The 24,486-nt window shown below is 45.8% G+C and overlaps 1 protein-coding gene across 2 annotated transcripts in view; it reads right to left on the reverse strand.

The window, feature by feature from the left end:
• SCYL1 (SCY1 like pseudokinase 1) overlaps nt 1–23,741 on the reverse strand; it is a 990,258-nt gene extending 966,517 nt beyond the window's left edge. Inside the window, exon 1 of one of the 2 annotated variants that reach the window (XM_078660868.1) lies at nt 23,491–23,741. In XM_078660868.1, the coding sequence (XP_078516994.1) occupies nt 23,491–23,595 (105 nt within the window). In that variant the 5' untranslated portion in view covers nt 23,596–23,741. The remainder of the gene's footprint in view (nt 1–23,490) is intronic. The other variant, XM_078660869.1, reaches the window with a different exon arrangement.
• Nucleotides 23,742–24,486: the final 745 nt, after the last annotated feature.

Raw genomic sequence — 24,486 nt, forward strand, 5'->3', positions numbered from 1 at the left:
TTTTCAAGGTTTTGTAAATGCTAATTCCTAACTATATATGGTCTATAACCTATGGTTTTTTCAGTGAATATATATATATATATATATATATATATATATATATATATATATATATATATATATATATATATATATATATATATATATATATATATAGGGTTAACATTGAACCACAGAGCTTTCTCATATCTAAATACAGCGGTTATTTCTATTATGCAACACTTAATTTTGAAAGCAATAACAGCATTCCATTTATTTCTAAAATTTTTTGTATATGCTGCAGCTAACAGAATGAAAACATTTGTTTTACTTCTAATGGTAAACGGAATGACTTGAGAATATTTGTGGCACAGTCATTAGAAGGAAATAAACTCTTTCAAGCATCAAATGCAATCTTTCATAAACAGGAGCTCATATGATCTGAACTTGCGAACACCATCAAATCATACAATTTGATGAACCATTACCTAAATTGCATACCATGCAACATAAATCAAGTCTCTTTATACTCACTGGAATCCATTTGATCTGATAAATATTTTGATCAGTAAGTATGGCATTAAAATATAATTTAAGTTTGCCGAGAGCAGATCCTTAGTAATATATATATTTATTCACTGAAAAAACATAGGTTTCAGCCACGTTATAGTTCGGAATTAGCATTTAAAAAAACCTTAGAAATTCACTGAAAAAAACATAGGTTTCACACATGTTATAGTTAGCTGGACATTTCACTCATACAAAACCATTGAAATTCCCCCGTTATAGTTAGTTCAGCTAACTATAACTCGCGCGCCCGCAATACACTGCTGATGACGTCACATATTACATGCGGGGGCTGAGAAAAAGGGGGGTCCCAAAACGAAACGTGTTTTATTTATTTATAGAGTTTTATGTAGCGCTGGCTTGACCCGAAGGTATCAGAGCGCTTTACATAAGTTTTCACATATTAGCAAAATTACATCAGTTACATATCAACAATGATACTAACAACATTTAAGGAGCATACAGGAAAAGGAAAATGGAGTGAGAAGGGTAAGGGGGTAGGAGAGAAAGGGGTAGGGTATAGATATGACGGAGGTAAAGTCTGCCTAAGGTCCGGCTGGAGTGAGAAGGGCAAGGGGTGGGGTATAGATACAACTGAGAGACGAAGGGAAAGTCTGCCTAAGGTCTGGCTGGGTAGGTGATGGCTGAGGGGGAATCCGCAGCCCATCTCCTCTACAGCAATCAGGTAGCTCCATCGGGCATCGTTCAAATAGCTAGGTCTCAACAGAAACATTAAAGGGATAGAAGGCAAGAAGAAGGGAATGTAAAGGGGGAAGGGGGTAGGGTGAAGGGGTAGGAGGGAAATACGACAGAGACAAAGTAACGTCTGCCCAATGTCCAACTGGGTAGGTGGAACACTCAACATCCTCCCTCTTCATACTAAAAACATCTCCTTATGAAAAGTTTCAAATCCCCTTCAAAAACCTACTCCTTGAAGAGCACTTGTACTTGCCCACGAGTGTGATGCATGACATCCTTCACCCCCCTCAAAACTCATAAGAGTCTACGATTTACTACTGCCCACAGCTTAACCGTATAAATATAAGCCTTGAAGTCCTCTATCACCCCAACTCTTATGACGAACTGTGCCTTTTGCAAATTACTACTTTATTCTATCATACTTCTTCCTTATATATTCCAAATTAAAAATATTATAGAACTTCGCCCACCACATCTCAAACGATGGGGCATCAGACTGGAGCCATATTGAAGCAACACATAATTGTGCTACTGCGACTGCTATAAATCAAGGTACCTAAATGGATAGCAAACTTGGCCCGCTCTTTAGAGATATGTACATCCACCCCCGTTATTTATATAAAACCTGCTCAATGTGTTTTCTAAGCTGAAAGACCTACACATTCATAGAAAATATGTACAATATCAGCCCTTTCCATAGCGCACCTAAAACATTTCCCATTGTTTGCCCCCCCCCCCACTTCATCATTCTTGCAGGTGTATGATATATTAAATGAAGTCTTATAATGTTGAGCTCTCACAGAATTCTACCAGCAATATCGATTGATTGTTGCACATATGTACCTTCAAGCCCTAAACGTGCCCGCCATTTACTATCCTGAATCAATATCATCCTGCTGTGTTTCAATCAACACTCCATATAATATCCCTATCTTAGCCCTTTTTTTTTTTTATTTTAACTGCCTCCACTAGAGAATTAGGGGCTATCTCTAAGCACTTGTAATGTTTACATAGAAAATCCCATATTAAAAATATTTAAAGATATCGTTTTTGAGCAGTTTATAACGATCTATTAAATCAGAAAAATAAAGAACTATCCCACCGCAATATATGTCACCTAATTGCCTGATCCCCTTAGCCCGCCAACTTTCCATCCTTACATCCCCAAAAATAGCCGGGAATATAGCCATAGAGTTCAAGGGGGTATAGTAACCTCTGCCCCCATCAGCATTTGATAAATAGTTGGTGTTTCTGCCAGCAGTCCTTTCTCTCCAGTCAGCAGAATCCGCATATTTTCCAATAGACACATAATAATAAAATGTGAAATTCGGAACTGCCCATCCACCCTGGTCTCGTGGCAACATCATATATTTCGAAGCTTGACGAGCTTTATTTTGTCCCCATATAAACCGGTCACCTAAAGCTTGTAGTTTCAATAATTGTATACCAGTCAACTCCAATGGGACTGCCCTGAAATAGTACATGGCCTTGGGAAGAATACACATCTTAAGTACATTACATCTACCGACCATCAAGAGATGTAAACATTCACCTTATCCAATTGTCGTTGGGCCGCAGAGACAATATCTCCACAGGTAACCGCTATTAAGTCCTGCAATGACATCCGAATTATGATATTCAAATACATGGCTTAATCCGTAACCCATACCTCTCCTGGGCATGCTCCTTAAGGACAGACAATCTGGGTTTTGAATGAGTTCAACTTATATCCAGCCACTTCCGCAAATATCTGGGTCAAGCGCTCTATCTCTGCCACCGCCCGCTCCGGATCAGATGTCGCCACCGCTTTGTCGTCCGCATAGGCTAATACACGCACATGGTGTTGCCCACAGATCATAGAGTTTATCCAATTAGTTCTTTCCAACAGTACTAGAAGCGGGTTAAGATATATAGCAAATAGTAGACGAGAACAGGGACATCCCCGTCTTGTCCCCCTGCTGATGTATACCGGAGCTGATTCTCTACCCATTACACAAATTTTTGCCTGAGGGGATTTATACATAGTTTGTTTAGCCCTAATAAAGTATCATGCCCCGATCCCTATCTTACGCATGACAGCCCAAAGAAACAGCCAGGACACAGGGTCAAGCGCTTTTTCAGCATCTAATAAAAATAAATCAATCAAACCCAGGCTTGTCTGTTGTACGTTAGCATAATCGATCATCGCACTTACTCTATTTAGAGGATTGACTGTGCTCCTGCCAGGTATAAAGCCATGCTGATGCACATAAACCAATAGGAAATTACTTGGGCTAACCTAGCTGCCAAAATTTTCCAATAGACTTTACCGTCTGCATTTATCAAATAAATTGGTCTATACGACCCTGGCAATTCCGACGGCTTATCTTTCTTTTTGAAGACCACAATATTGGCTTCCTCCCAAGATAATGGCGGGTTCCCAGCCTGCGTTTCCTGGAATGTAACAAACGTATTATCCTTTATTACTTGGAAAAGCATTCGATACAGCTCCAATGGCAGTTTATCTGGCACTGCCGCTTTCCTACTAGCCAATGAACCAATTTCTTCCTCAAGCTCTACCATACTTATCGGATCATCTAGCAATCCCTGCTCTTCCTGTCCGAGACCCACTAAGTCCACCTGTTGTAGAAAAGCATCTATGTTATCCTCATTGACTAGATCTTGTGTATTCAAGTCTTTGTAGAAGGTATGAAATCCCTTCAACATTCCTTCCAAATTTTTTACTGTATTACCCTTACCATCAACCAAAGACACTATTTTTTATGAATTTTATCTACTTTGAAGCCTCCGAACCAGACACCGACCTGTAGCTTCCCCACATTCATACCTTTCTTCTTTATGTATTGTATGTTGACCTGCAATTTCCGGACTCCATACCCTGTTGACCTTAGCTTTACAACAAGCAATCTTAGTCTGTATCTCCTTGACATCGTCTCCCTTTCTTATCGCCTGTATAAGCTCTCACTCTCCTGTCCTTAAGTCATCCAGAAGCCCCTGCATGAAAGTCTTCTGTTGCCTTTGTTTAGCCAGCCCGTAACTAAGCAATTCACCTCTCCACCCCGCTTTCAATGCATCCCATACCATCAGATGGGTAGTAGATCCTCTATTGATCTCTAAGAATTGTGAGGCCCAGATTTTAATGTGTTCATTAAACTGACTATCCAGAAGAATTTTCCTGTTAAAAGTGAATGTCCTATACTTCATTACTTGACTAATACTAAGGAGGTAAAGTACTACAGGACCATGATCCAAGGTGATTCTAGGCCACACCTTTATTTTTGCCCCTGCAATAAGTAACCTAGACATAAAAAAATAATCCAGCCTAACTAGTTTATTATGGGGATATGGGTACAACGTATAGCCAGGGTCACTGTGATTTACAGCTGTCCACACATCGACTAGTCCATGGCCCTTTAAGAATTGTTGCAGTGGCCTAAAAACTATTTTTGGTTGACGACCTATGTATTTCTCGTAATCCAAATCCCACATCCAAATCCCCATGGATGTTAAAATCCCCACATAATATCAATGGGATGTCCCATAAGGCCAATTCCACATTTAAATACTCCAATATTTCTGCCTCGTCTAGATTCGATCCATATACTGTACAGATCACTATTTTACTGTCCCCTACACTACACTCTGCTATGGCCCACCTCCCTCGATTATCAGCCAGTTTCTTTCCCGTCCCAAAGATTCCTTGTCAGGCCAAAATCTCCACACCCCTATTCATGGTAGACTGTCTAGTTGCTACAATTAATGTATGTCCAATCTTATTTAAAATCTTGCATTTGCTCCAGGGCAGGTGTGTCTCTTGTATACACAAAATGTCAGGTATTAGCAAACGCAAGTCGGCTGCTACTCGTTGCCTTTTATTCACATTGTTCAATCCACAGACATTGAATGAACATATGCGTAGCCCCCTATCGATCCCCTTGGATGTCATTTGTCCTAAAAGCTACCCAGTTGCATATCATTGCCTCACAAATCACTATACAAATCATAATAATCCTATTATACATGCCCTGAATTGATTTTTTTAACCCCTGCCCAAACCTCCCCCACCCCTTACCCCAAAGTGCCCACCCCACTCTCCCCCACACCAAACCCGCAGACCACTCTATCCCACGTGCCCTTCTCCCACTGCAGAGGCAATAGGGCCAATCGCCCTTGTGATGTTCGGTGAGTAGTCCACCCAGTTTTCACCTATCCCTCAAAATAGTCCCAGTTCCAAGCCTACCATCTTCACTCCCTTGAGAGGATGCCATTGCTACCCTCCCTTAACACCTAAAAGATAAGTAAAACCTCCTCTCTCAAATCTTATTTTTGCTACACATAATAACAGAAGGTCAGACCATCCATTACAAAACCAGCAATCTTAATCATAGAGTCTGGAGATACTCCTTGACTGCAATCTCTTAGGTGAAGAACCGTGTTTGCCCCTTACTTACAACCTTAAGTGTGGCCGGGTTTAACAGAAACACTTGCGCCCCCTTCGACTGAAAAGGGTTGATCAGTTGACACATCTGCCACCTTTTCTCAACTGTGAAATGGCAGTAATACGGTCCGACGAAAAATTGTGTTCCCTTCCCCACCCTCTTCCTGTCAGGCCGTGCCAGATCGTTTATTGCCTGCCACGCCCAAAAATTATTCAGGGATATCAAGATAGCCTGTGGTCGCGGTTTAGATTGTCCCACTTTCGCTGCTCATTATCTAAATGGGAATCTGTGCGCCCTTTGTACTTCCAATGTGCAATTCCACTCCTTTAATTCGGGAAGAACCTCTTCGAACAATTCCACCACAAATTTACGGGCGTCTTGTCCCTCAATCCACTCCTGCACCCCCAAACTGTTAAGATTATTTTGACGCAGCCGATTTTCCACATCTACAAGTTTGATTTGGACGTAGTCTTTATTAGCCTTTATGGCTTCTGTAATACCCTTCTGTGTCTCAATCTGATCTTCAAGCACAGAAACTTGTGTCTCTGCTTCAGACATTCGCTCTGTGAAGTCAATGCATGTTTTGGCTAATCTTTCAGTATTTTGAAGATTGCGGCAAGCCGTATGGGTTTTCAACCTATGCTCTGACAGAAATCTATAAATTGACTCCAGCGATATTTCTCACTGTACTTTTTCAACCGTGCTACCTGCTGCCTAGTCAAAAAGATTAATTCCATCTGGAGTCATTTCACCTGAAGAGGACAAGTCCCATTGCAGAAACTTAATAGCTTCTACACCAGACCCTCCTCCTTTAGTTTCCTTACGCACAGTGAGAGATTCTATACTTTCTATCTCCACAGCAGAGCTATATGAATCATTGCCAGCACAGATTAAAAAGCCTTGTAGAGAGCCATTTTTAGAAGATTGGTCGTCCTCCTCATCCGAAGGTTCAGAAAGGGAAAAAAACGTTGTCGCCAGACTCACTTTCCTTGCTGGTAACCTCAATCTTATCAATTACTCCAATGGCTTCATCTGCTGAATCTAAAATCGCCTTATCCTTGTTTATAGCTACCAGTACTGGCACGTCGGCGGCACTATCCACAGTTGTCTGATCAGATCCCAGAATGTACGAAATTACATCCTTTCCTAAAGCGGCCAATTCCTGAACCCCAACTGTAATATCGTTGCAGACGCTTATTCCTTGTTCCTCATTCCTCCATTGTTTTGGCAGTACTTTGCGGCAAAATACATTTGTTCCTGGCCGCAGCTTGGAAAATCTGTGGAATCTTACCGGTCTCCAGATTTTGCTCCCTGTTTTGCATACTATTGTCCAATTCCCCACCTCTTGCAGAGTCTCTGAGACTACGCCCCACTAGCGCAGCTCTGGTTTCCACCAAAGTTTCACCAGCCGGTCTTGATTTCCCGCCACGGGCTGCTTTGGGCGGCATCGCTAGCTATTATTAATATATATGCGGATGTCCAACAGCATCCAATAGTTGACAAACAGCTACTCCTGTACTCCCTATAAGTCTGCCATCCAATAATGCCAAAAGTCAGCAAACGATTATTTCACGCCGGGTGGGATTCACTGCCAGCATCCCTTTCACTTGGCTCCTCCAACGATTCTACTACCCCTGCTCAACTAGCGACTCCTCCTCCATTCCTCCTGCGCGTTTCTGCCTACCAGCTGTCGCATCCACAAAGATTACCAGAAAGCTACAGGCAGCAGGACTTGCTGATCTTAACCACTTACAGGCACCTCGCCAGGTTTGCCCTGGCTTCCGGCGGTCATAAATCAACAACTTGTGCCTGCTGTCTCCTACGGACTATGGCAGCGCTGGTTGCCGATCCATCAGCAACCAGGAGTGACTCCGTTCCAGCAGTCAGGCTGTCTCCACTCCCTCCGCTTATGGCTGTCGCACCAAACTTCGCTCGCGTCTCAACTCACAGGTGAGCGTGCTTTCCCCAGCAGAGTACAGCCTCCGCCAACACGTCTTGCAGTCCGCCGCGTTGAGAACTATTTCACGCTGCCCTTTTTTTTCGGTTACTTCCTTCTCAACAATTAACTCTACCAGCAGTTTTTACTGTAATTTTCACCACAAGCAGTACTCCATTTTCTCAGCCATTAATCCACAAATGTGAAGGATAGGTGAGCAATACGGGAGCCACTCACACACACATCCAGCCAGTGGACGCCATCTTGCCTCCATCATACTTCTTCCTACGATTCTTAGGTCTTGCCTCGGCAGCACATGCTCTGCATGCGCGGTCTCGAAGAGACATGGACTATCCAAGATATTGGCTTCAAACAAACGCCCTCTTTCATTAGTTCCTCTTACTGCCCTTAAGAAATGTTGGCTTTTCATTGGTAAATACACTTAGTAGTGCCTCCTTTTGTTCCGCCCGGGAGATTGGCCCTGCTATTTGAATCCTTTCACTATGGATCATATGTTTTCTTTAGTGCACTAGTTTGTCTTTCGTTCTGTCCTGCTGCTGCTCCCTTTCATGGGCTGAAGCTGCCTCCTCCTTCTCCCTATGTGGAGGTAGCGTGGTCCCGCTCTTCCGTCGAGGAGCACAATTAGCAGGGTTCGGCTAAGGCAGTCCTTTTGTATCCAAACCTAATCAGTTAGTCCTTTCTTCCCCTTACTAGATCTGTGTTCTAGAATGGAGCAAGCATTCTCATGAAATCACAGCTCTGAATACATTGCTTCGGTCGCTCGTGTTTTTATTACACTTTTGTGGAGTTTGCATTTTAATCACACTCTGTTCTGCTGCTGAGTCATTTTTTTCTTTTTCAATCGAGTCTTCTCTGAAAGGCTGGACCGTGCTTTCGTTCTCAAGTATGACTCAGCCATGTTAAGCCCAGGCGAATCCCTTCATGTCCGATAAAATGAAGGGGCGGGTCGACCAATTGAACTGCCACCTCAGCCAGTACTTCTAAAACAGAGGGGCTGCATGCAATGCTGTTTATTGTTGTACTTTTTTGTAATGCTTATTTTGTTTATGGTGTAGTCTGGACAAACTATCTCCCATGCTGCGGCTTTCATAGCTCACAAAAAGTCCACATTAATTACATTTATTCACTAGGAAGCATGAGGGACTCCTTATAAGGAGAGTGGGAGCGGTGCCTCGGCTACCCTATCTACTGCCTCATAAGTTTATAAAGTTTTATCACTGACAGACGTGTTACCTCATCACACTGACCCAAGTCAGGCATTTTCATGGCACTTTTTATAGGACAAGCGCTTGTGACTATGTGCCCTTTGGTAGGTTGTTGCCAGGCTTCTCCCCTGGCACCTTGCAGAGCTGTAGGACCACACCAATGTGTGGCTCCCTCACCCTCTCTGACTGAACCCAGCCTGGGCACAGTAGGTGTCCGCATTGTCTCCCCAAGCCTGTGAGTCAGAAATGAGGGTGCACCTTTCCCTACTGGTCACGGGTGGTGCACGTTCAGCAATCCTCACTGACTACACCACACCCCGTAACAAGCTGGGAAAAAGGTGAGGCACAACCTCCCCCAGGTGCAGTGTACTACTGGAAACCCAGGCTGCAGGCGCTTCTCTTCGGGTTAAAGGCCAAGAATTCAGACTCCATTGCACACCCTACAATCAGGCAGACAGGCATGGCACTACAAGGAGCGACTGGAGGTGCACGGACAGGTGAATTGAGGCGAGAGGAACTCACTGAGCAATATTTTGATTTTACTGGGAGCCTTGAAAAAGTAGGCTAGTCCAGCAGGTGGATTGCCTCCTACAATAATCTTGCTACAAGGCTGGTTCAAATCAGGTCGTGATTAATAGTGTTTTTTCGCCATGGCTTCTTCTTTCCTTTCTGTTCGCCTGAGGCCCATCATTGGCCCAAGTGACACGTTGAGATTTTGTCGTTGGGTTTATAATCATTTTCTGTGCTTTCGTTTCTGTATCCCTACCAAACATCAGTTTACAAAAAGTTGCCCTAGTGTACTTCTTTCATAGGTCTTAGGGTGACGCGTATGTGTCAAAAAAAGGAAAATTGTTTGTTGCAACACGACTCATTTTGTGATAGTAATAATTACTTAATTATTTTGGCATTTTTACACTTGTTAACACTGCCTGGTTTCACCCATTAGTACCAGTATAACACCAGAAAAAGCTTCAGAAAAGTGACCATGTAACCTTTGCAAACTCCTTTTTATGAAAGTTTTCAGATTAAGCCAAAGCGGCTGAGTTACATGGCTTATGTAATCATTTGAAAAACACAACTGCTATAAAACTGCATAATTTCTGTGACCCTGACTTATGCAAAGGGAATGCAATGCTCCTGGTTTTGGAGTTCAGACTGCGTGTCAACGGACAGGTAATTCAAGGGCAGTGCAGCTTACATTGAAACAGGCAGGTGAAGTTCAATGCATCAATGGTAGATGAGAACCAAACGCTACTCAGTCTTTTCCTACCTGCAACGGCACTCTGTAGGGATTGCCCTCCTGCAGGAAACCCACATGACCCAGAAAGAACTTGACAAACTCCGCAGGCGTTGGAGGGGGCAAATCTTTGGTACGGTCTTCGCGGCGCTTGTGCGCGGAACCCTGATCTGGGTGAGGGTGGGCATTCCCTTTATATGTGAAGAAACAAAGGTAGACCGAGAGGGTAGGTATTCCCTAGTGCGGGGGAAACTGAATGGTCAGGAGGTATTATTAGGATCACTATATGCCCCGAACGTAGACCAGCCATCCTTCCTAGCGCAGCTGACCTCGGTCCTCCACCCTTATGTTGGGCTCCCTTGGGTGCTTGGCGGGTATTTTAACATGGTACTAGATGTACACCTGGACAGGTCTTTCCCCCCCTTCGAGCTGCAGCGGTAGCGTCCAATGCGCAGGAGTTCAGGAACTGGCTTTCACACTGGGCGTTACAGGACCTGTGGCGCGTACTACAACCAGATGACAGAATGTTTTCTTACTATTCAGCGGTCCATGGCTTGCATGTCAGGTTGGATAGGATAGTGGGTTCCCAGTCCCTGCTCCCACTTATTGCACAATCGGAGTACTTGGGGAGGACATACTCCTATCATAATCCCCTGTGGTTTCAGGTCAGCTGGGAGGCGGACCGCCCGCTTGTCCCTACGTGGAGGCTGCAGCCTAATGAACTGGAGGAGTGAGTTTAGCTTGTCTCTGGGCACGGCCATCCTCGCATATTTCGATGCCAATGAAGGGACAGCGAGCAATGCCATGGTAGAATGGGATGCTCACAAAGTGGCCGTCCGAGGGCACTGCATGGGGGCCACATGGAACATACGCAGGATGCTCTCCGCCTCCCTGGCGCGGCTAGAGGCTGAGCTCCTGCGCCATGAGCGGGAAGGTGAGGGAGGGGGCAGGCACTCACACAGGCGGGGGGACCTTCGCATCCAGAGCTTTTGGAGAGGTTGAGAACGCATGCCAAGGCAGACAGAGCAGGCCATCTGCTGGCCTGGTTGATAAAGCAAGAGGGGTGCGGTGCCCCGATAGGAGCTCTCCGAACAGCAGGCGGAGGGATGGTGTACACACAACGTGAAATCCACTCTGTCCTAACAGATCACTACACACAGTTATACAGAGCCCAGGGCATTGGCCCCAGGCACATCTTGGAGGAGTTCTTGTACTCTGTCCACCTGCCCAGGCCTCCGAGGAGCAGACGGAGACGCTCAATGCGCCTCTCTCATTGGAGGAGGTCGGGGAGGCGATCCAGTCCATGGCATCCGGGAAGACCCCAGGGCTGGACGGCTTGCCCGCCGAATACTATAAAACAAATCGGGGAAACACTGACGCCATTACTCCATAAGTTATATACTGTGGGGGTGGAGGAAGGATCACTGCCCCCCTCTATGCTGGAGGCGTTCTTGGTTTCCCTGCCTAAACCGGAGAGAGACCCCACGGCCCTGGGTTCATATAGGCCTCTGGCGATGCTCAACGTGGACTATAAGGTCTTTGCAAAGGTGCTAGCGGAAAGGCTGGCGCCGGTGGTCCCCCACCTAATCCACACTGATCAGAATGGGTTTGTCCCTGCGAGATCTACGTCATTGAATCTCAGAAGATACTTCAGGGTGGCAGCTGAGGCCACGCGGGAGTGGCCCAGAGCAGGGTGCCTAATTCTAGATCTGGAGAGGGCGTTTGATTGCCTAGACTGGGGCCATCTATCGGGGGTGTTGCTGCGCTACGGGTTGGACATGGGGTTCCTCCACATGGTCGGTTTATTATACAGTAACCCCGTAGTCCGGGTACAATTGGGCCCTTACATCTCAGAAGCGGTGGTGGTGGGCAGAGGCACTGGCACGGGTGCCCTCTGTCCCCGCTACTGTCCGCGCTAGCAATGGAGCCCCTGGCCGTAGCTATACGAACGACTCTCGGAGAGGGTATCCCGATGGGAGACGCAGTCCATCAGGTATTGCTTTATGCTGACGACCTGTTGGTGTTTGTGAGGGACGTGGGACGCATACCCGAGCAGCTGGCCCAGCTGCTGCACACATTTGCTGCCATCTCGGGGCTCCAGGTGAATGCGGGTAAATCTTGCCTTTATGCTTTCAGTGAAGGGACTGGAGACCCGGGATACCACATCGGGGGAACACGAGTCCAATGGAAAGAGGACACCTTCAGGTACATGGGGATACAGATATTCGTCGCCCAGCTGAACTGTTCGATGGGAATCTTGGGAGGGCGGTTGCAGCGCTTAGGTCGCAGATACGCTTCTGGAACACGCTCCCACTGACAACTACGGGCAGAGTGGCGCTTGCTAAAATGGTCATGCTCCCCCGCCTCCTGTACAACTTTGTCAACTTACCGTTATTCATCCCGGCTTCCTTTTTTACTATGCTCAATAAGATGCTGCGGGACTTTATCTGGGACACCTCTAAGCATAGGCTGGCTCTGGCGAAGCTATTCCTGCCAACGGACCGGGGGGCCTGGCTGCTCCTTTTTTTGAACACTACTACCTAGTCGCGCAGCTACAATGGGTCGCTCGCTGGCAGGCGGATAGAGGTAGAGATAAAGCCACAGTAATGCCGCCATACTCACTAGAGCGTATAACCAAACTTTTCCACCCCATAGCTGTGACTGAACGCCCAACACCGCTCCTCCTGGTGGTGGCATACAAGTGCTAACAGAGGGCCTTATACCTTACACCTTATTCGCAGTACGGTTCCTTATGCGCCGGCTATACCCTTGGGAGGGCTCGCCTAGTGTTGGAGGGGTGCTCACGTCCTTTATGCTTACGAAATGGCGGGAGGCCGACATTCATAAGCTCGGAGACCTATATAGGGAAGGGGAGCTTACGGCATATTAGACGCTGGTGACAGAGGAGGGGCTTCCTCCCGGGGGGGTTCTTAATGCACCGCTCGCTGATAGCGAAGCTGACCGCCAGATGAGGAGATGTAACCACGGAGCCCAGTCAGCATTTAACCATGCAGTATCTCCACGTCATGGGGAGGGGCAGACACTTGGTTCACTGGTTTGTGGCATCATTACGGGAGCACGTGGCAGTTAGTTTGGACCCCCTTAGAGGCAAATGGGAGCTAGACCTGGGGCTGCCACTATCAGACAAGGAATGGGAAAGGGTGCTTAAAAGTCCGGTACGAATCCCCAGAAACATGCGATTTTGCCAGATCCAGCTTTTTATTGTCCACAGGGCTTACCTCACGCCCGAGTTGCTTAACAAGTACTTCTGTCGTGACGATGCGCTCTGCCCCAGGAGTAATGAGTTAGGGGCGGGATTCCTGCACATGCTGTGGAGCTGTCCTGGGCTGGGCACTAACTAGCGAACAATTAGCGAGCTGCTGTGGAGTTGCACAGATCGAACCATACCCTTTGAGTGGCCCGAGTACATCCTACACCATTTCAAGAGATGCCCCAAAGATAAGGTGACATCCCGTTTCCTGGACCTAGGACTGGTGGTAGCAAAGCGCCTCCTCACAAGGAGGAGGAAAGCACATGACCCGCCATGTGCACGGGCATGGAATTCCTTATTTCAGGCGTGGGCCAGGGCAGAGTGGACCGCCATACGCAGGGAGGAAACGATGGGGATCCTGAAGGAACCCATGGCGGCGCACTGGGAGCGAATGCTTGGTGCATTACAGCAGACGGACAGGGAAGGGAGCACGAGTGGTGCGGAGGGGATGGGAAGCACACATGAGGGTGGTCGCATGCCACAGGCCGTTCTCCTGCCGGGATAGTCTGATATGACTTACTCCTGCTCCACTAAGACACAAAGACAACCACGTCAGGGCAGGGGGGGAGGGGGGGAGAGACAGGGAGTCAAATATACATGAGGTTTCTGCTGCCGCAGTTAATGTTTCATATATATATATATATATATATATATATATATATATATATTACCTACTGGCGGTCGCCAGTAGGTATATATAGTTAGGATTTTTTCTCTATGGGATTTTTGAAAATTCTATGTCTAATAACTTTGGCGTTTGTGGACGGAATTGGCTGAAATTCAGGAAAATGGAAAATGAAATATTCTCAGAAGGAGGAGATGACTTGATTGATTTTTTTGATCAATCTCTTGATGGCGAATTTATCGAATGTTTGGAGACCATAGAGTTACAAGAATCATCATTGCAGACTTTTCATGAGGAGATTCCTGATGAGATGATTGAAGAGGAAATTCCTGATGAGTCCCAAAAGGATCAGTTTCTGTTTTCCTGAGAGATTATGGTATGAGTTCCATATACCACAATAACTTGCATTACAACATGCAAGATATCTATCTCCTATTACCAACTTTTGGAGATATTCGCGCTAAGCGCGAATATCTCCAAAAACTAACACCTGCCCTGAGCAGTTCTTAGCCATGTTATCCAATGGGAGGTGGATAACATGGCTAAGAGCATTAGCTCGGTAATGCATGAATATCGCTGAGTTTTTAGCGATATTCATGCATTGCGGCCGTTTTTTATCGCATTTGCGATAAACCTTGATAATAGCAAGGTTTATCTGCGATAATTTCTGACGATGCTTAGCGGTAAAAAATTCGTTGCTAAGCATCGTTAGCGATAAATATCGCTTAACTTTGGTAATATGCACCAACGTCTGTTAACGTTCGATTCGAAGGAAATGAGGAAGTGTTGAAAAACATTGTCTGCGCCATCTTGCCTTTTTTGAAATGCCACACTTTTGTCGTGCACGGCAGCCATTTTAGATGCCTTGACCAGACCCACTCTCTGCACGCTGTTGATCCGTAGCATGGCTCCCCACCCTCGCAAGCATCTTCCCCAGGCACTGGTCACCCCCGCTCTCTGTCTTATGCATCGGCAATAAACCTCCCCCCATCTGCGCTGCTCTTCCCTGAGAATCACACTCTGTGCCCGCCCGACACCTCCCTTTCGCCCTTTTCACTACCGCACCCTCTGACACTCCTCTTCCTCTGTGTCCGATTGTCCAGGCTATCAGCTAGCCCTGCAGATGTAGTTTATGGCCCCAGCTGTAAAGAATCACCCCTCTTCAAAGGAGTTATAGTAGATCAAGGCCCACACCCGATGAGATCCGTCAAACCACACGCGTTCCTACTATCTGAAAACCATCCTGTATTGTGTTTGGGGAGGGGACCGAGCCTGAAGCGGAAGATTCCAGGGATGACTCTTTGTACATCAAAGTTTTTACAATTATGTGTCACATTAAAAATATATAGCACTCCAACAAAGTAGTAGGAATATAAAACTTTAATAACTTATAAATATATACAACAAAACAAAAACAGTAAAAACATTTAAACAATGAAGAGACCGTGGCAATTTCTTTTGAATTATCCACTACATTTAATGAAATTGACAGCACCAATAATGAAATATTCTCACAAGGAGGAGATGACGAATGATTTTTTTGATCAATCTCTTGATGGCGAATTTATCGAATGTTTGGAGACCATAGAGTTACAAGAATCATCATTGCAGACTTTTCATGAGGAGATTCCTGATGAGATGATTGAAGAGGAAATTCCTGATGAGGACATGTTACTAGTTCTTTCAAATTATGAAAATTCAGAAGATGTTGCCTGGGTGCCGCACTGATTTGGGTATCCGGCGTGGGGCGTCCCGGGGGGTGGGTTGTCAGTAGCGGTCTGTTGTGCGAATAGTTCCAAGGCAGCAGAACGCGCTGAAATCTGGATGGCACGAAGGTGATGTCTAGTAAGTTGCCGCCCAGCAAATAACGGCGTAGGGCGCCGCGGGGGGGGGGGGGGGGGAGGCAGTCCAAAGTTCCGTTAAAAGGGCAAAGGAAAGGATCGGTGGTCTGAACCATCAGTCAAAAAGGGGAGGGGGTGCAACAATTTTTCCTACCGGGTCACACTGTGCTTTCACCGGAACTGAGGTCTGCAGGTTTCTAGTCATTCAAACTGAGGCTGGCGCCAGCATGGGAGCGCCGACGTCCCGCGGCTACAGTTTCGTCACTCCACGGGCGATCATGGCAGTCATTCCCCATCGGGGGTGTCTGCGGGGGTCAGGGACTCCCGCGGCTCCTCTAGAATCTTCAAGGTCGTGGAGGACTACGGTGGTGGAGTCAACCAGTGACTGGGCCATTTCTTCATGCTGGGCCCGCTCTTGCCAGGTCGACCGCCATTTTGAGAGTTCGGTAGCTACTGGCGATCGCGGGGTCAAATGAGCGGACGGGCTCCAACCTGCCGGGCGAGACGTTGCAGCATCGCCACAGTGGAAGAACCCTTTTCCGGGCGCCTGGAGCGCTGAGGGTGCAGCTGGGAAGCCTCCACCTGGGGAGGCGGGAGAGGCCTGTTCGCCCCGTCTCTCCCACCCAGTGCACCCCACGACGTCTCGCTTGACATTTGTTATGGCCGGACCAGGCGATGAGGACGAGGGGGGGGGGTCGGAGGCATGTGCAAGACATCCCCCCCCCAGTGTTGTCGCAGCCATTATAAAAGAAAGAAGAAATGTCCCGTTCGTCTTTGGGCCGGACCTCCGGTGGATGGCGGCCGGACGCCCTTTGCTCTGGCCCCATGAACGGGTTCCTTGGCTCATCCGGTGGGGCAGGCCTTGGCGTGTGGTGCCTCTCCTGGGCCTTTCGTGCAGTGGCCTCTCCACTCCCAGGCCCTCCATGGATGCTGGCCCAGACTGGGAGAGAGAGGGTCTAACCTGCAATTCTCCAGGGTTACCGCCACCGCGGCCGGATCCCGTCGGCCTCGGCCTCTGGTTGATGGTGGCCGGACTGGGAGAGAGAGGGGAGGGTCGAGGACACGGACATTCCCCCCCCTGCAACTCTCCAGGGTGGTCGTAGCAATCCCCTTGGCCGGGTCCCGCTGGCCTCGGCCTCTCCTCCGGCTACACCCTACGTGAGGATCTCCTGGCCGACGGTTGGCAGCAGGACCCGCCTTATATGTGTTGCTTCCGGCTGGGCGTAGCCGGAAACCTGTTTCTCAAACAAAGGATATTGAGGCAAATGTGGCGCATACTCTCTTCTTAACCTATTGTATTCCTTAACACAATCTAGATCCGCACAAATGTTTGTGACATCACACTCAATCAAGTACAATCCCGATAAAGTTTCCAGAATGGGGCGGATGTCTGCTGACTTGTATCTTTCCCAGTTTGCCGTTATTTGGGCGTGGCAGGCGGTGGGACAGACACGTTTTGGGGCAGTGAGGGGCGATGAAGCCTCGTTGCCTTGTGGCCGTTGCAATGTCACACTTGGTTTCTCTTACTGTTTTCAGGTTTCTTATTACGGGCTTACTTCTAACGTTTCTTGTTTCTAGGACAATAATAGGTTTTATCATTACGTATTGTTATCGTTTCTTTGTTTGTTATTTAATAAAAAGTTCATCAGTGGCCTACTGATTTTCGTTTTCCTATTCCTTTCTTTCCAGGTTGTTTCATGCTAAAGTTTCTGTTAACAGGATACAGTGATCACTTCGTTATTATTGCATATGTCCTTTTCACTAGGGGTGCTCTCTGGTCGGGCCAGATGACCTATCTCTAGTAAATGGTCCGGGTGAAACAGGTGCATCAATCAGTGGGGAGTAGATAGGCATGACAGATTACAACGGGGGACAAAGGTCAGCATTACCTAGCCTTTCACTACTTGCAAAGATTTTCCTACGTTTATTTGCAAACAGGGAATACCTCCAAAAAGAACCAATTCCCAAACAGTCAATGTTCGGGCAAACAATCAATCAATGAGGAACGAAATAGGCACGACGTGTTAAAGGTTTGCGTTACCTACCTTTCACTATCTGCAAAGGGAGAGAGAATATTCCTATTCTTCCTCGTTTGCAGGCAGAGAAGATCCTTAAGAGAACCAACTTCGAACAATTCAATGCTCGATTCAAACAATCAACAAGGGGTACTGTGAACACAAATGAACGCCGCTTATGTACATACACATTGCTATTTTCAACAGGTTGTTCCTAATGTTTCTATTTTAACCAGGTCAAAAAGAGATCCCATTAGTGGCCTACTGATTTTGCTCGATTCCTTTTGCTTTTTTACACGATTTTTCGCTATCTGCAAAGACTAAACAGAGTATTGCGACTCTGTGCTTGTTTGTAAATAGAGAATGAACCAAAGAGAACAATCAATGAAATGGAGAGAGAAGCAGGCACGACGGATTACAACGGGGGCAAAGGCCTGCGTTAACTACCCTTCACTATCTGCAAAGAGAGAGTACTCCTAATAGAAATGAGGGGGGGGCAGCATTCAAAGCAGATCAGTGTGCATAAACACGAAAATGTTTTTACTTACCACGTACTTGACATTCGACAGCTTATGATATTTGCTATTAAAAAACCATTAAAATTCACTGAAAAAAACATAGGTTATAGACCATATATAGTTAGGAATTAGCATTTACAAAACCTTGAAAATTCACTGAAAAAACCATAGGTTATAGACCATATATAGTTAGGAATTAGCATTTAAAAAACCTTATTTTACTCACACAAAACAATTGAAATTCCATATATAGTTAGTTGTACTAACTATATATCGCGCACCCGCAATCCACTGCTGATCATGTCACATATTACATCATTCATGACATGGTCAGTGACATCACTGATGACATCACTGATGACAACATCCAGTGACTGTATTTTTCTGTAAAGTTAAAATATGTCTTGAGTGGATGTATAAGTGTCTGGATGAAGGATTTAGTAGGTGCATGACTGACTGTATGAGTGAGTGAGTGATTAAATGTGTCTCACTGAGTGCATGGGTTAGTGACTAAACTGTCTTAATTTGTGCATCATTATGTCTGTTCTGAAAACTGCTGCATGTGTTGTTCAGTAGCTATATGAGTAACTATATGGGTTATTGATTGGTTGCCCAAGTATTTGTATGGGAGACTGAGTGTGTGTGTGGGTGGCTGGGAGGTGTATGACTCTGTGCATAGATGTGTGAGCAGTTGATTCACTAGATGTATGGGTTCAAAAGTGCATGTGGAAACAGCTGTATGGGCGGTTGACTGTGTGCATCAGTGTATTGGTGAGTGAATGGATATCTCAGTGCTACATGTCAAAGTAAGTACATATGTAAAACACAGTACATGTGAGATTTGACATATATAAATAACTGTGCATAAGAGCCAGTGAATGTGTGAGTGGCTGTATGCATCATTGTGAACTTGTATCCGGGATTGTATAAGAGAGTAAATATGTTTTAGTATATGTTTGAATAAGTAAGGTGTGTATAACTGTATAGTTGGGAAAATGGAGGTGTGATTGATTGTTTGCATGACTGACTAGGTGTGTGTGTAACTTCATGGATGAATGACAATCTGTGAGTCTGTGTTTACACTGAGTGTATCTAAGGTTATATTAGAGTCTGAAGAGGTTCATCGTATTATCACATGAATGATGTCATCAGTGATGTGATCAGTAATGTCATTTGAGAGGTCATCAGTGATGTCATCAGTGATGTCATTTGAGAGGTCATCAGTGATGTCATCAGTGATGTCATTTGAGAGGTCATCAGTGATGTCATCAGTGATGTCATTTGAGATGTCATCAGTGATGTCATCAGTGATGTCACTGACCATGTCATGAATGATGTAATATGTGACATGATCAGCAGTGGATTGCGGGTGCGCGATATATAGTTAGTACAACTAACTATATATGGAATTTCAATGGTTTTGTGTGAGTAAAATAAGGTTTTTTAAATGCTAATTCCTAACTATATATGGTCTATAACCTATGGTTTTTTCAGTGAATATATATATATATATATATATATATATATATATATATATATATATATATATATATATATATATACACACACCATCTGTTTGCAAGCCCAAGATGGAGGGTCAGCCCTGAACTACACGGACCATTGAGAGGTTAGCACTCCGGTTCTCATGGATAGTTTCGGAGTCAGCATCAGGACTGGCGAACTACAGTTCAGTCAACTCTGGGCGAGCGTCTTTTGTCCTAGTCATTACAAAGCTTGAATACTTGTAACATGATATGACAATACCTAATGCATTTATGAATGACATGCCTTTGAGCTTTTATAAGTGATGCTTGTAATGTAAAGTCTAACTCTACAATAATAATAAAAACAGAATTGACAAAATAAAAAAATCAATGGTAGATGAGATCCAACTTCATGAACCTAGCCCAAATGCAAACTGCAGGTCTAGTATTGATTAAACAAGCATTTGAAATGCAATAGGTCTCACATTAAGGAGAGTTTAAGTTATTGGCATTGTCAATGACAATGCAATTGATTTATGTTTTAAAAACAAAAATAAAAGGCATTGTTATTTGCAGTACCAGTAGCTCAAACTCGCATAAATGCGAGACCTATTGCAGGGTAAGCTAGTTAAGACTTTCTGGGGCCCATATTCCATTGTGTACCCATTCAGAGCAAGCTATTTGGCGGCTATACATTCATTCTGCATAGAATCGACCCAATAAGGCAGGGGTTGGTAACATAGTACCAGGAAGACTTCCCTGTAACAGGTTTTCTAGATTTAGACACAACAAAGGTATATACATTTAATCTAAATAAAACTAGTTTAAATATTCAGTGGGTAACCAGAAAGTTTTGCAGGTGTGGATTTCTGTCGTACACATGACACCCCTGCGATAAGTTATCCACATACACTTTCCCTAACTACCAAACAGATGACAATGGAGAACTAAGTAGCTTCCCACAGGTTGGTATTGAGGAAGAGTCAACCTTTCCTTTAGAAACCAGAACCACCAATTGGCGGTCTGTTTGGATGCTCTAGTCACCTTTCTCAATCGATATAGTATGGATTGGGTTGTCCATGTTATCAAAGGGTAAAGACAGTTCGAACATTACCAACAGCACAGTGCCACCCTTAACCAAGCCGGATATCAGCATGTTTCAACAAGCAGAAATTGCGCGTTACAGGAGAGTGTATTTCAAAGAACACTTTGCACGTTTTTTTTTTTATGTTGTAATCAACAAAGAAATATGGGAAACGCAGCATTTCTTGTCAAAAAGGGACCATGGCAATGATGCTTCGCATAAGTTTACATTATAAAAGGGAGAGAAGGGGGAGGGAGCAAAGGTAAGACGGACGGGTACTGCTTGCGCACAGAGCACATTAATGATATAAGCGCCATCACGATCTAAAACGTCATACAACACACAATAAACGCTGTGCACTGCTGCTGAAAGTGAAAGCACCCAGAGTATGCCGGGATCCCCCTGTCCTCCCCATGACCCCCTGCGCCTCGGAGCTCAGTGCCTGCCTGGCATTAAGTAATAAAAGGGAACATTATCCGTCCCTCCATGCCTCCAAAGATAAGAAATATTGTCACGACAGCTGGCAAGAAGACAATCCAGTCCGGATGGGTCGGACAAAAAGGAGACAGGGCGTTAAATAAGCCTCATTTCCAATTGGAGGCCAGCGTTTTGCATAAAGAATGACGCCAGCCAATGGGATTGATGGGCAGGGCTTCAAGTCCCCTTCTGAAATCTCCTTGATCACAAGAGGTCTCACAAAGAGAGCAGCACGCATGAGCTGCAACGTTAGGCAGGACCTAAAAAACTGACCTGAGACTTCAGACACATTTCCATCCTAGGCTCTCACGCATCACCACTTTCAAGGTTTACCAGCCGCCACCGATAGGAGGCAAATTAAAGCACAGAAATCAAGAGTGATTCCTGCACTTCAAGCCTGTCTTTTTAAAAATTCAAAGGGGCATTTGCATGAGGTGTTGGTGTACTCACCCACTAGCTAACATCAGAATCACCAGTTTGGGGGGCTGATTAGACAGAAAGGGGGGGGGCGGTCATACGACTTTGCAGTGTGACTGGGACGGTTCCAAAAGATACATAGCGTCAATCAGCACTACCACAGTATCACTCAGCACCATCCAGCACCAGCTCAGCATCATTCAAAACCACCACAGCACCACATTTGCATCAGTGCTTCACCACCAGTGTAGCCTAACCACAGCATCAGAGCAGCACCACCTCCTGAGCACCAGCATACCACCTCAGCAGCAACGTGGCACCAATGCAGAACGACTTCAGCATTAGCAAAGCATCACCTCAGCACCAACTCCGTGTCACTTAGCACCAGCACAGCACCACATCAGTATCACCCAGCACCACCCGAGTACTACCTTCGCTCAAGCACACCACCACCTCATTAACACTCAGCACAACCGCAGCACCGCATCAGCACAGCAGCATCTTAGAATCAGCACAGCACCACATCATCAGTGCACCACCACTGCAGCAGCATCTCCGCACAGCACTAACTCAGCATGTCTAAGCACCATTGCATCAGCACAACACCACCTCCTTAGTGCACCACCACTAGCACAGCCCCACCTCAGTACCAGCCCAGCCCCACTTCAGTACCAGCGCAGCCCCACTTTAGTACCAGCGCAGCCCCACCTCAGTACCAGCGCAGCCCCACCTCAGTACCAGCGCAGCCCCACCTCAGTACCAGCGCAGCCCCACCTCAGTACCAGCGCAGCCCCACCTCAGTACCAGCGCAGCCCCACCTCAGTACCAGCGCAGCCCCACCTCAGTACTTTGTATAGGTACTCCAATTTTATCCAAGTGAAGTTATAGCCCTCTCCACACTTTAGGTAGCCTTTCTGACTTATGTTCTGCACCCCTAATATTGTTTCTTCTTTGATATTGCTATCCCCTGCTCACCTCTAACAGATGATTTAAACCTGCTTAATATGATTTGCTGTCATCTCCACCAGCTAATGCACCATTACCTACTTTGTATGTTATGGCGCTGTAATACTCAAAATTCTGTAATTAAATAACAGGCACATTTACCTACTTTACACTCTTTTGTAATAAAATACGGTGCAAATCACTGGCACAGTACTTTAAATCATACTAAGTTTGTACGTCTCTGTTAAACACATTGCGGCTCTCTCCCCTTATGTTCCCCTCCAATACAGCGCATACCCCGATGATGTAGTTCATGCTACACTCAGCAACAAATACATACAAGGTTTTTTTTTACTGGTCTCCAGGATTTCCCCGTATAGTGTCCACAACAAAAGCAACACCGTATAGTACGGATTGTCACAACAAACAAAAAATTGTGAGCAAGCGGTACAGGACATCATCTTCGTCCGTTTATCTTTCTCCCTTGATAAAGATAAACGGTAAAACTGGAAAAACAAAATTCATTCATTCATTTTTAAAGATATGCTGATATTTAGTGGCGAACGTTCCATCCCCTGTCTCTCATTCAAAGATGTATCGTAGAGAACTCATTAGACGGTCACAGGCGCCACGTCATACCGAGCTTGAAGTACTTCCGATCGGCGGCGCCTGCACTCGAGACCGAGGTTCAGGTTGGCCTCTAGACCCGGAAGCCAACCTGAACACTCACCTTTCGTTTTCCACGCTGCAAGCTCCATATGCCTGGCACGGGCTCCGCATCTGCCCCTAGATCATAAGGGAAATCCTTGAAGGGGTCCCGAGCGAAGAACCACATCTTATAGCAACAACTGGAGGGAATGCTTTCAAGAGAGGGAGGGGACAAGGCGGAGCGAAGGCTATAGCGAATCTAGAAGGCAGAGAAAGACAAGGGAGGTCCCTGTGGTGGTTAGAGCAAGTGGGAGGGAGCAAGCGTGAGAGCTTGGGGGAAACATTCCACTGAGCTCAGATTAGGGTTGCCACTGATGTAGTTGAAAAACAAGTATTTGCAATGCAATAACTTAAACTCTCACAAATGCGAGACCTATTGCATTGCAAATATTAGTTTTTACTAGCGCCCACGGGCGCTTTCACATTCATGCAGGCCACGCCCCTTTCATTGCCCAAACAGCAAAGGGGCGTGTCCGCCATTAAAGTGAAACCAAGGCATGAGGGCTTTGACAAAAAAAAGCATCTGTTTGTCAAGTTGACAAACAGATGTTTTTTTTTTTAGTAAAAATAGTGCTTTAAATGGGCCGGTGGTATTCACAGGTACTGAGAACTGGCAATTCTTATTTTTTTCACTCTGAGTACTGACACTTCTCTACAGCCCAGGAGAGTACCAGTACTCATGAAATGATAGGCACATTGGCCCCTAGTGGTGGTAGCCTGTCTCTGAGAGCCAAAGCACTTTTATAGCCCTGAACTGAGCCCCCGCTGAATCAGCGTGTATCAGGGTGTACGCTGTCATGCTGTGTTGCAATGAATCAAGGCCGCCCAGTGACACCACAATGAGGAAAGCCATGGGAGGTAAGGAGGTTAAAAAGGGATTTAATCCCACCTGATTTTTTTAGGTCGAGCCTAGCTATCGTGTAAGTGATCGCTATGCGAGAGATTTAGAAGGGGCACCAGAAAATGCTCCCAAAGACCTTTGGAATGCGGTTAATGGCCAGTGCATGTGAGGCATTCA

This window comes from Lissotriton helveticus, chromosome 9 (genome assembly GCF_964261635.1).
Source record: "Lissotriton helveticus chromosome 9, aLisHel1.1, whole genome shotgun sequence".
In the NCBI taxonomy this organism is placed as follows: Eukaryota; Metazoa; Chordata; class Amphibia; order Caudata; family Salamandridae; genus Lissotriton; species Lissotriton helveticus.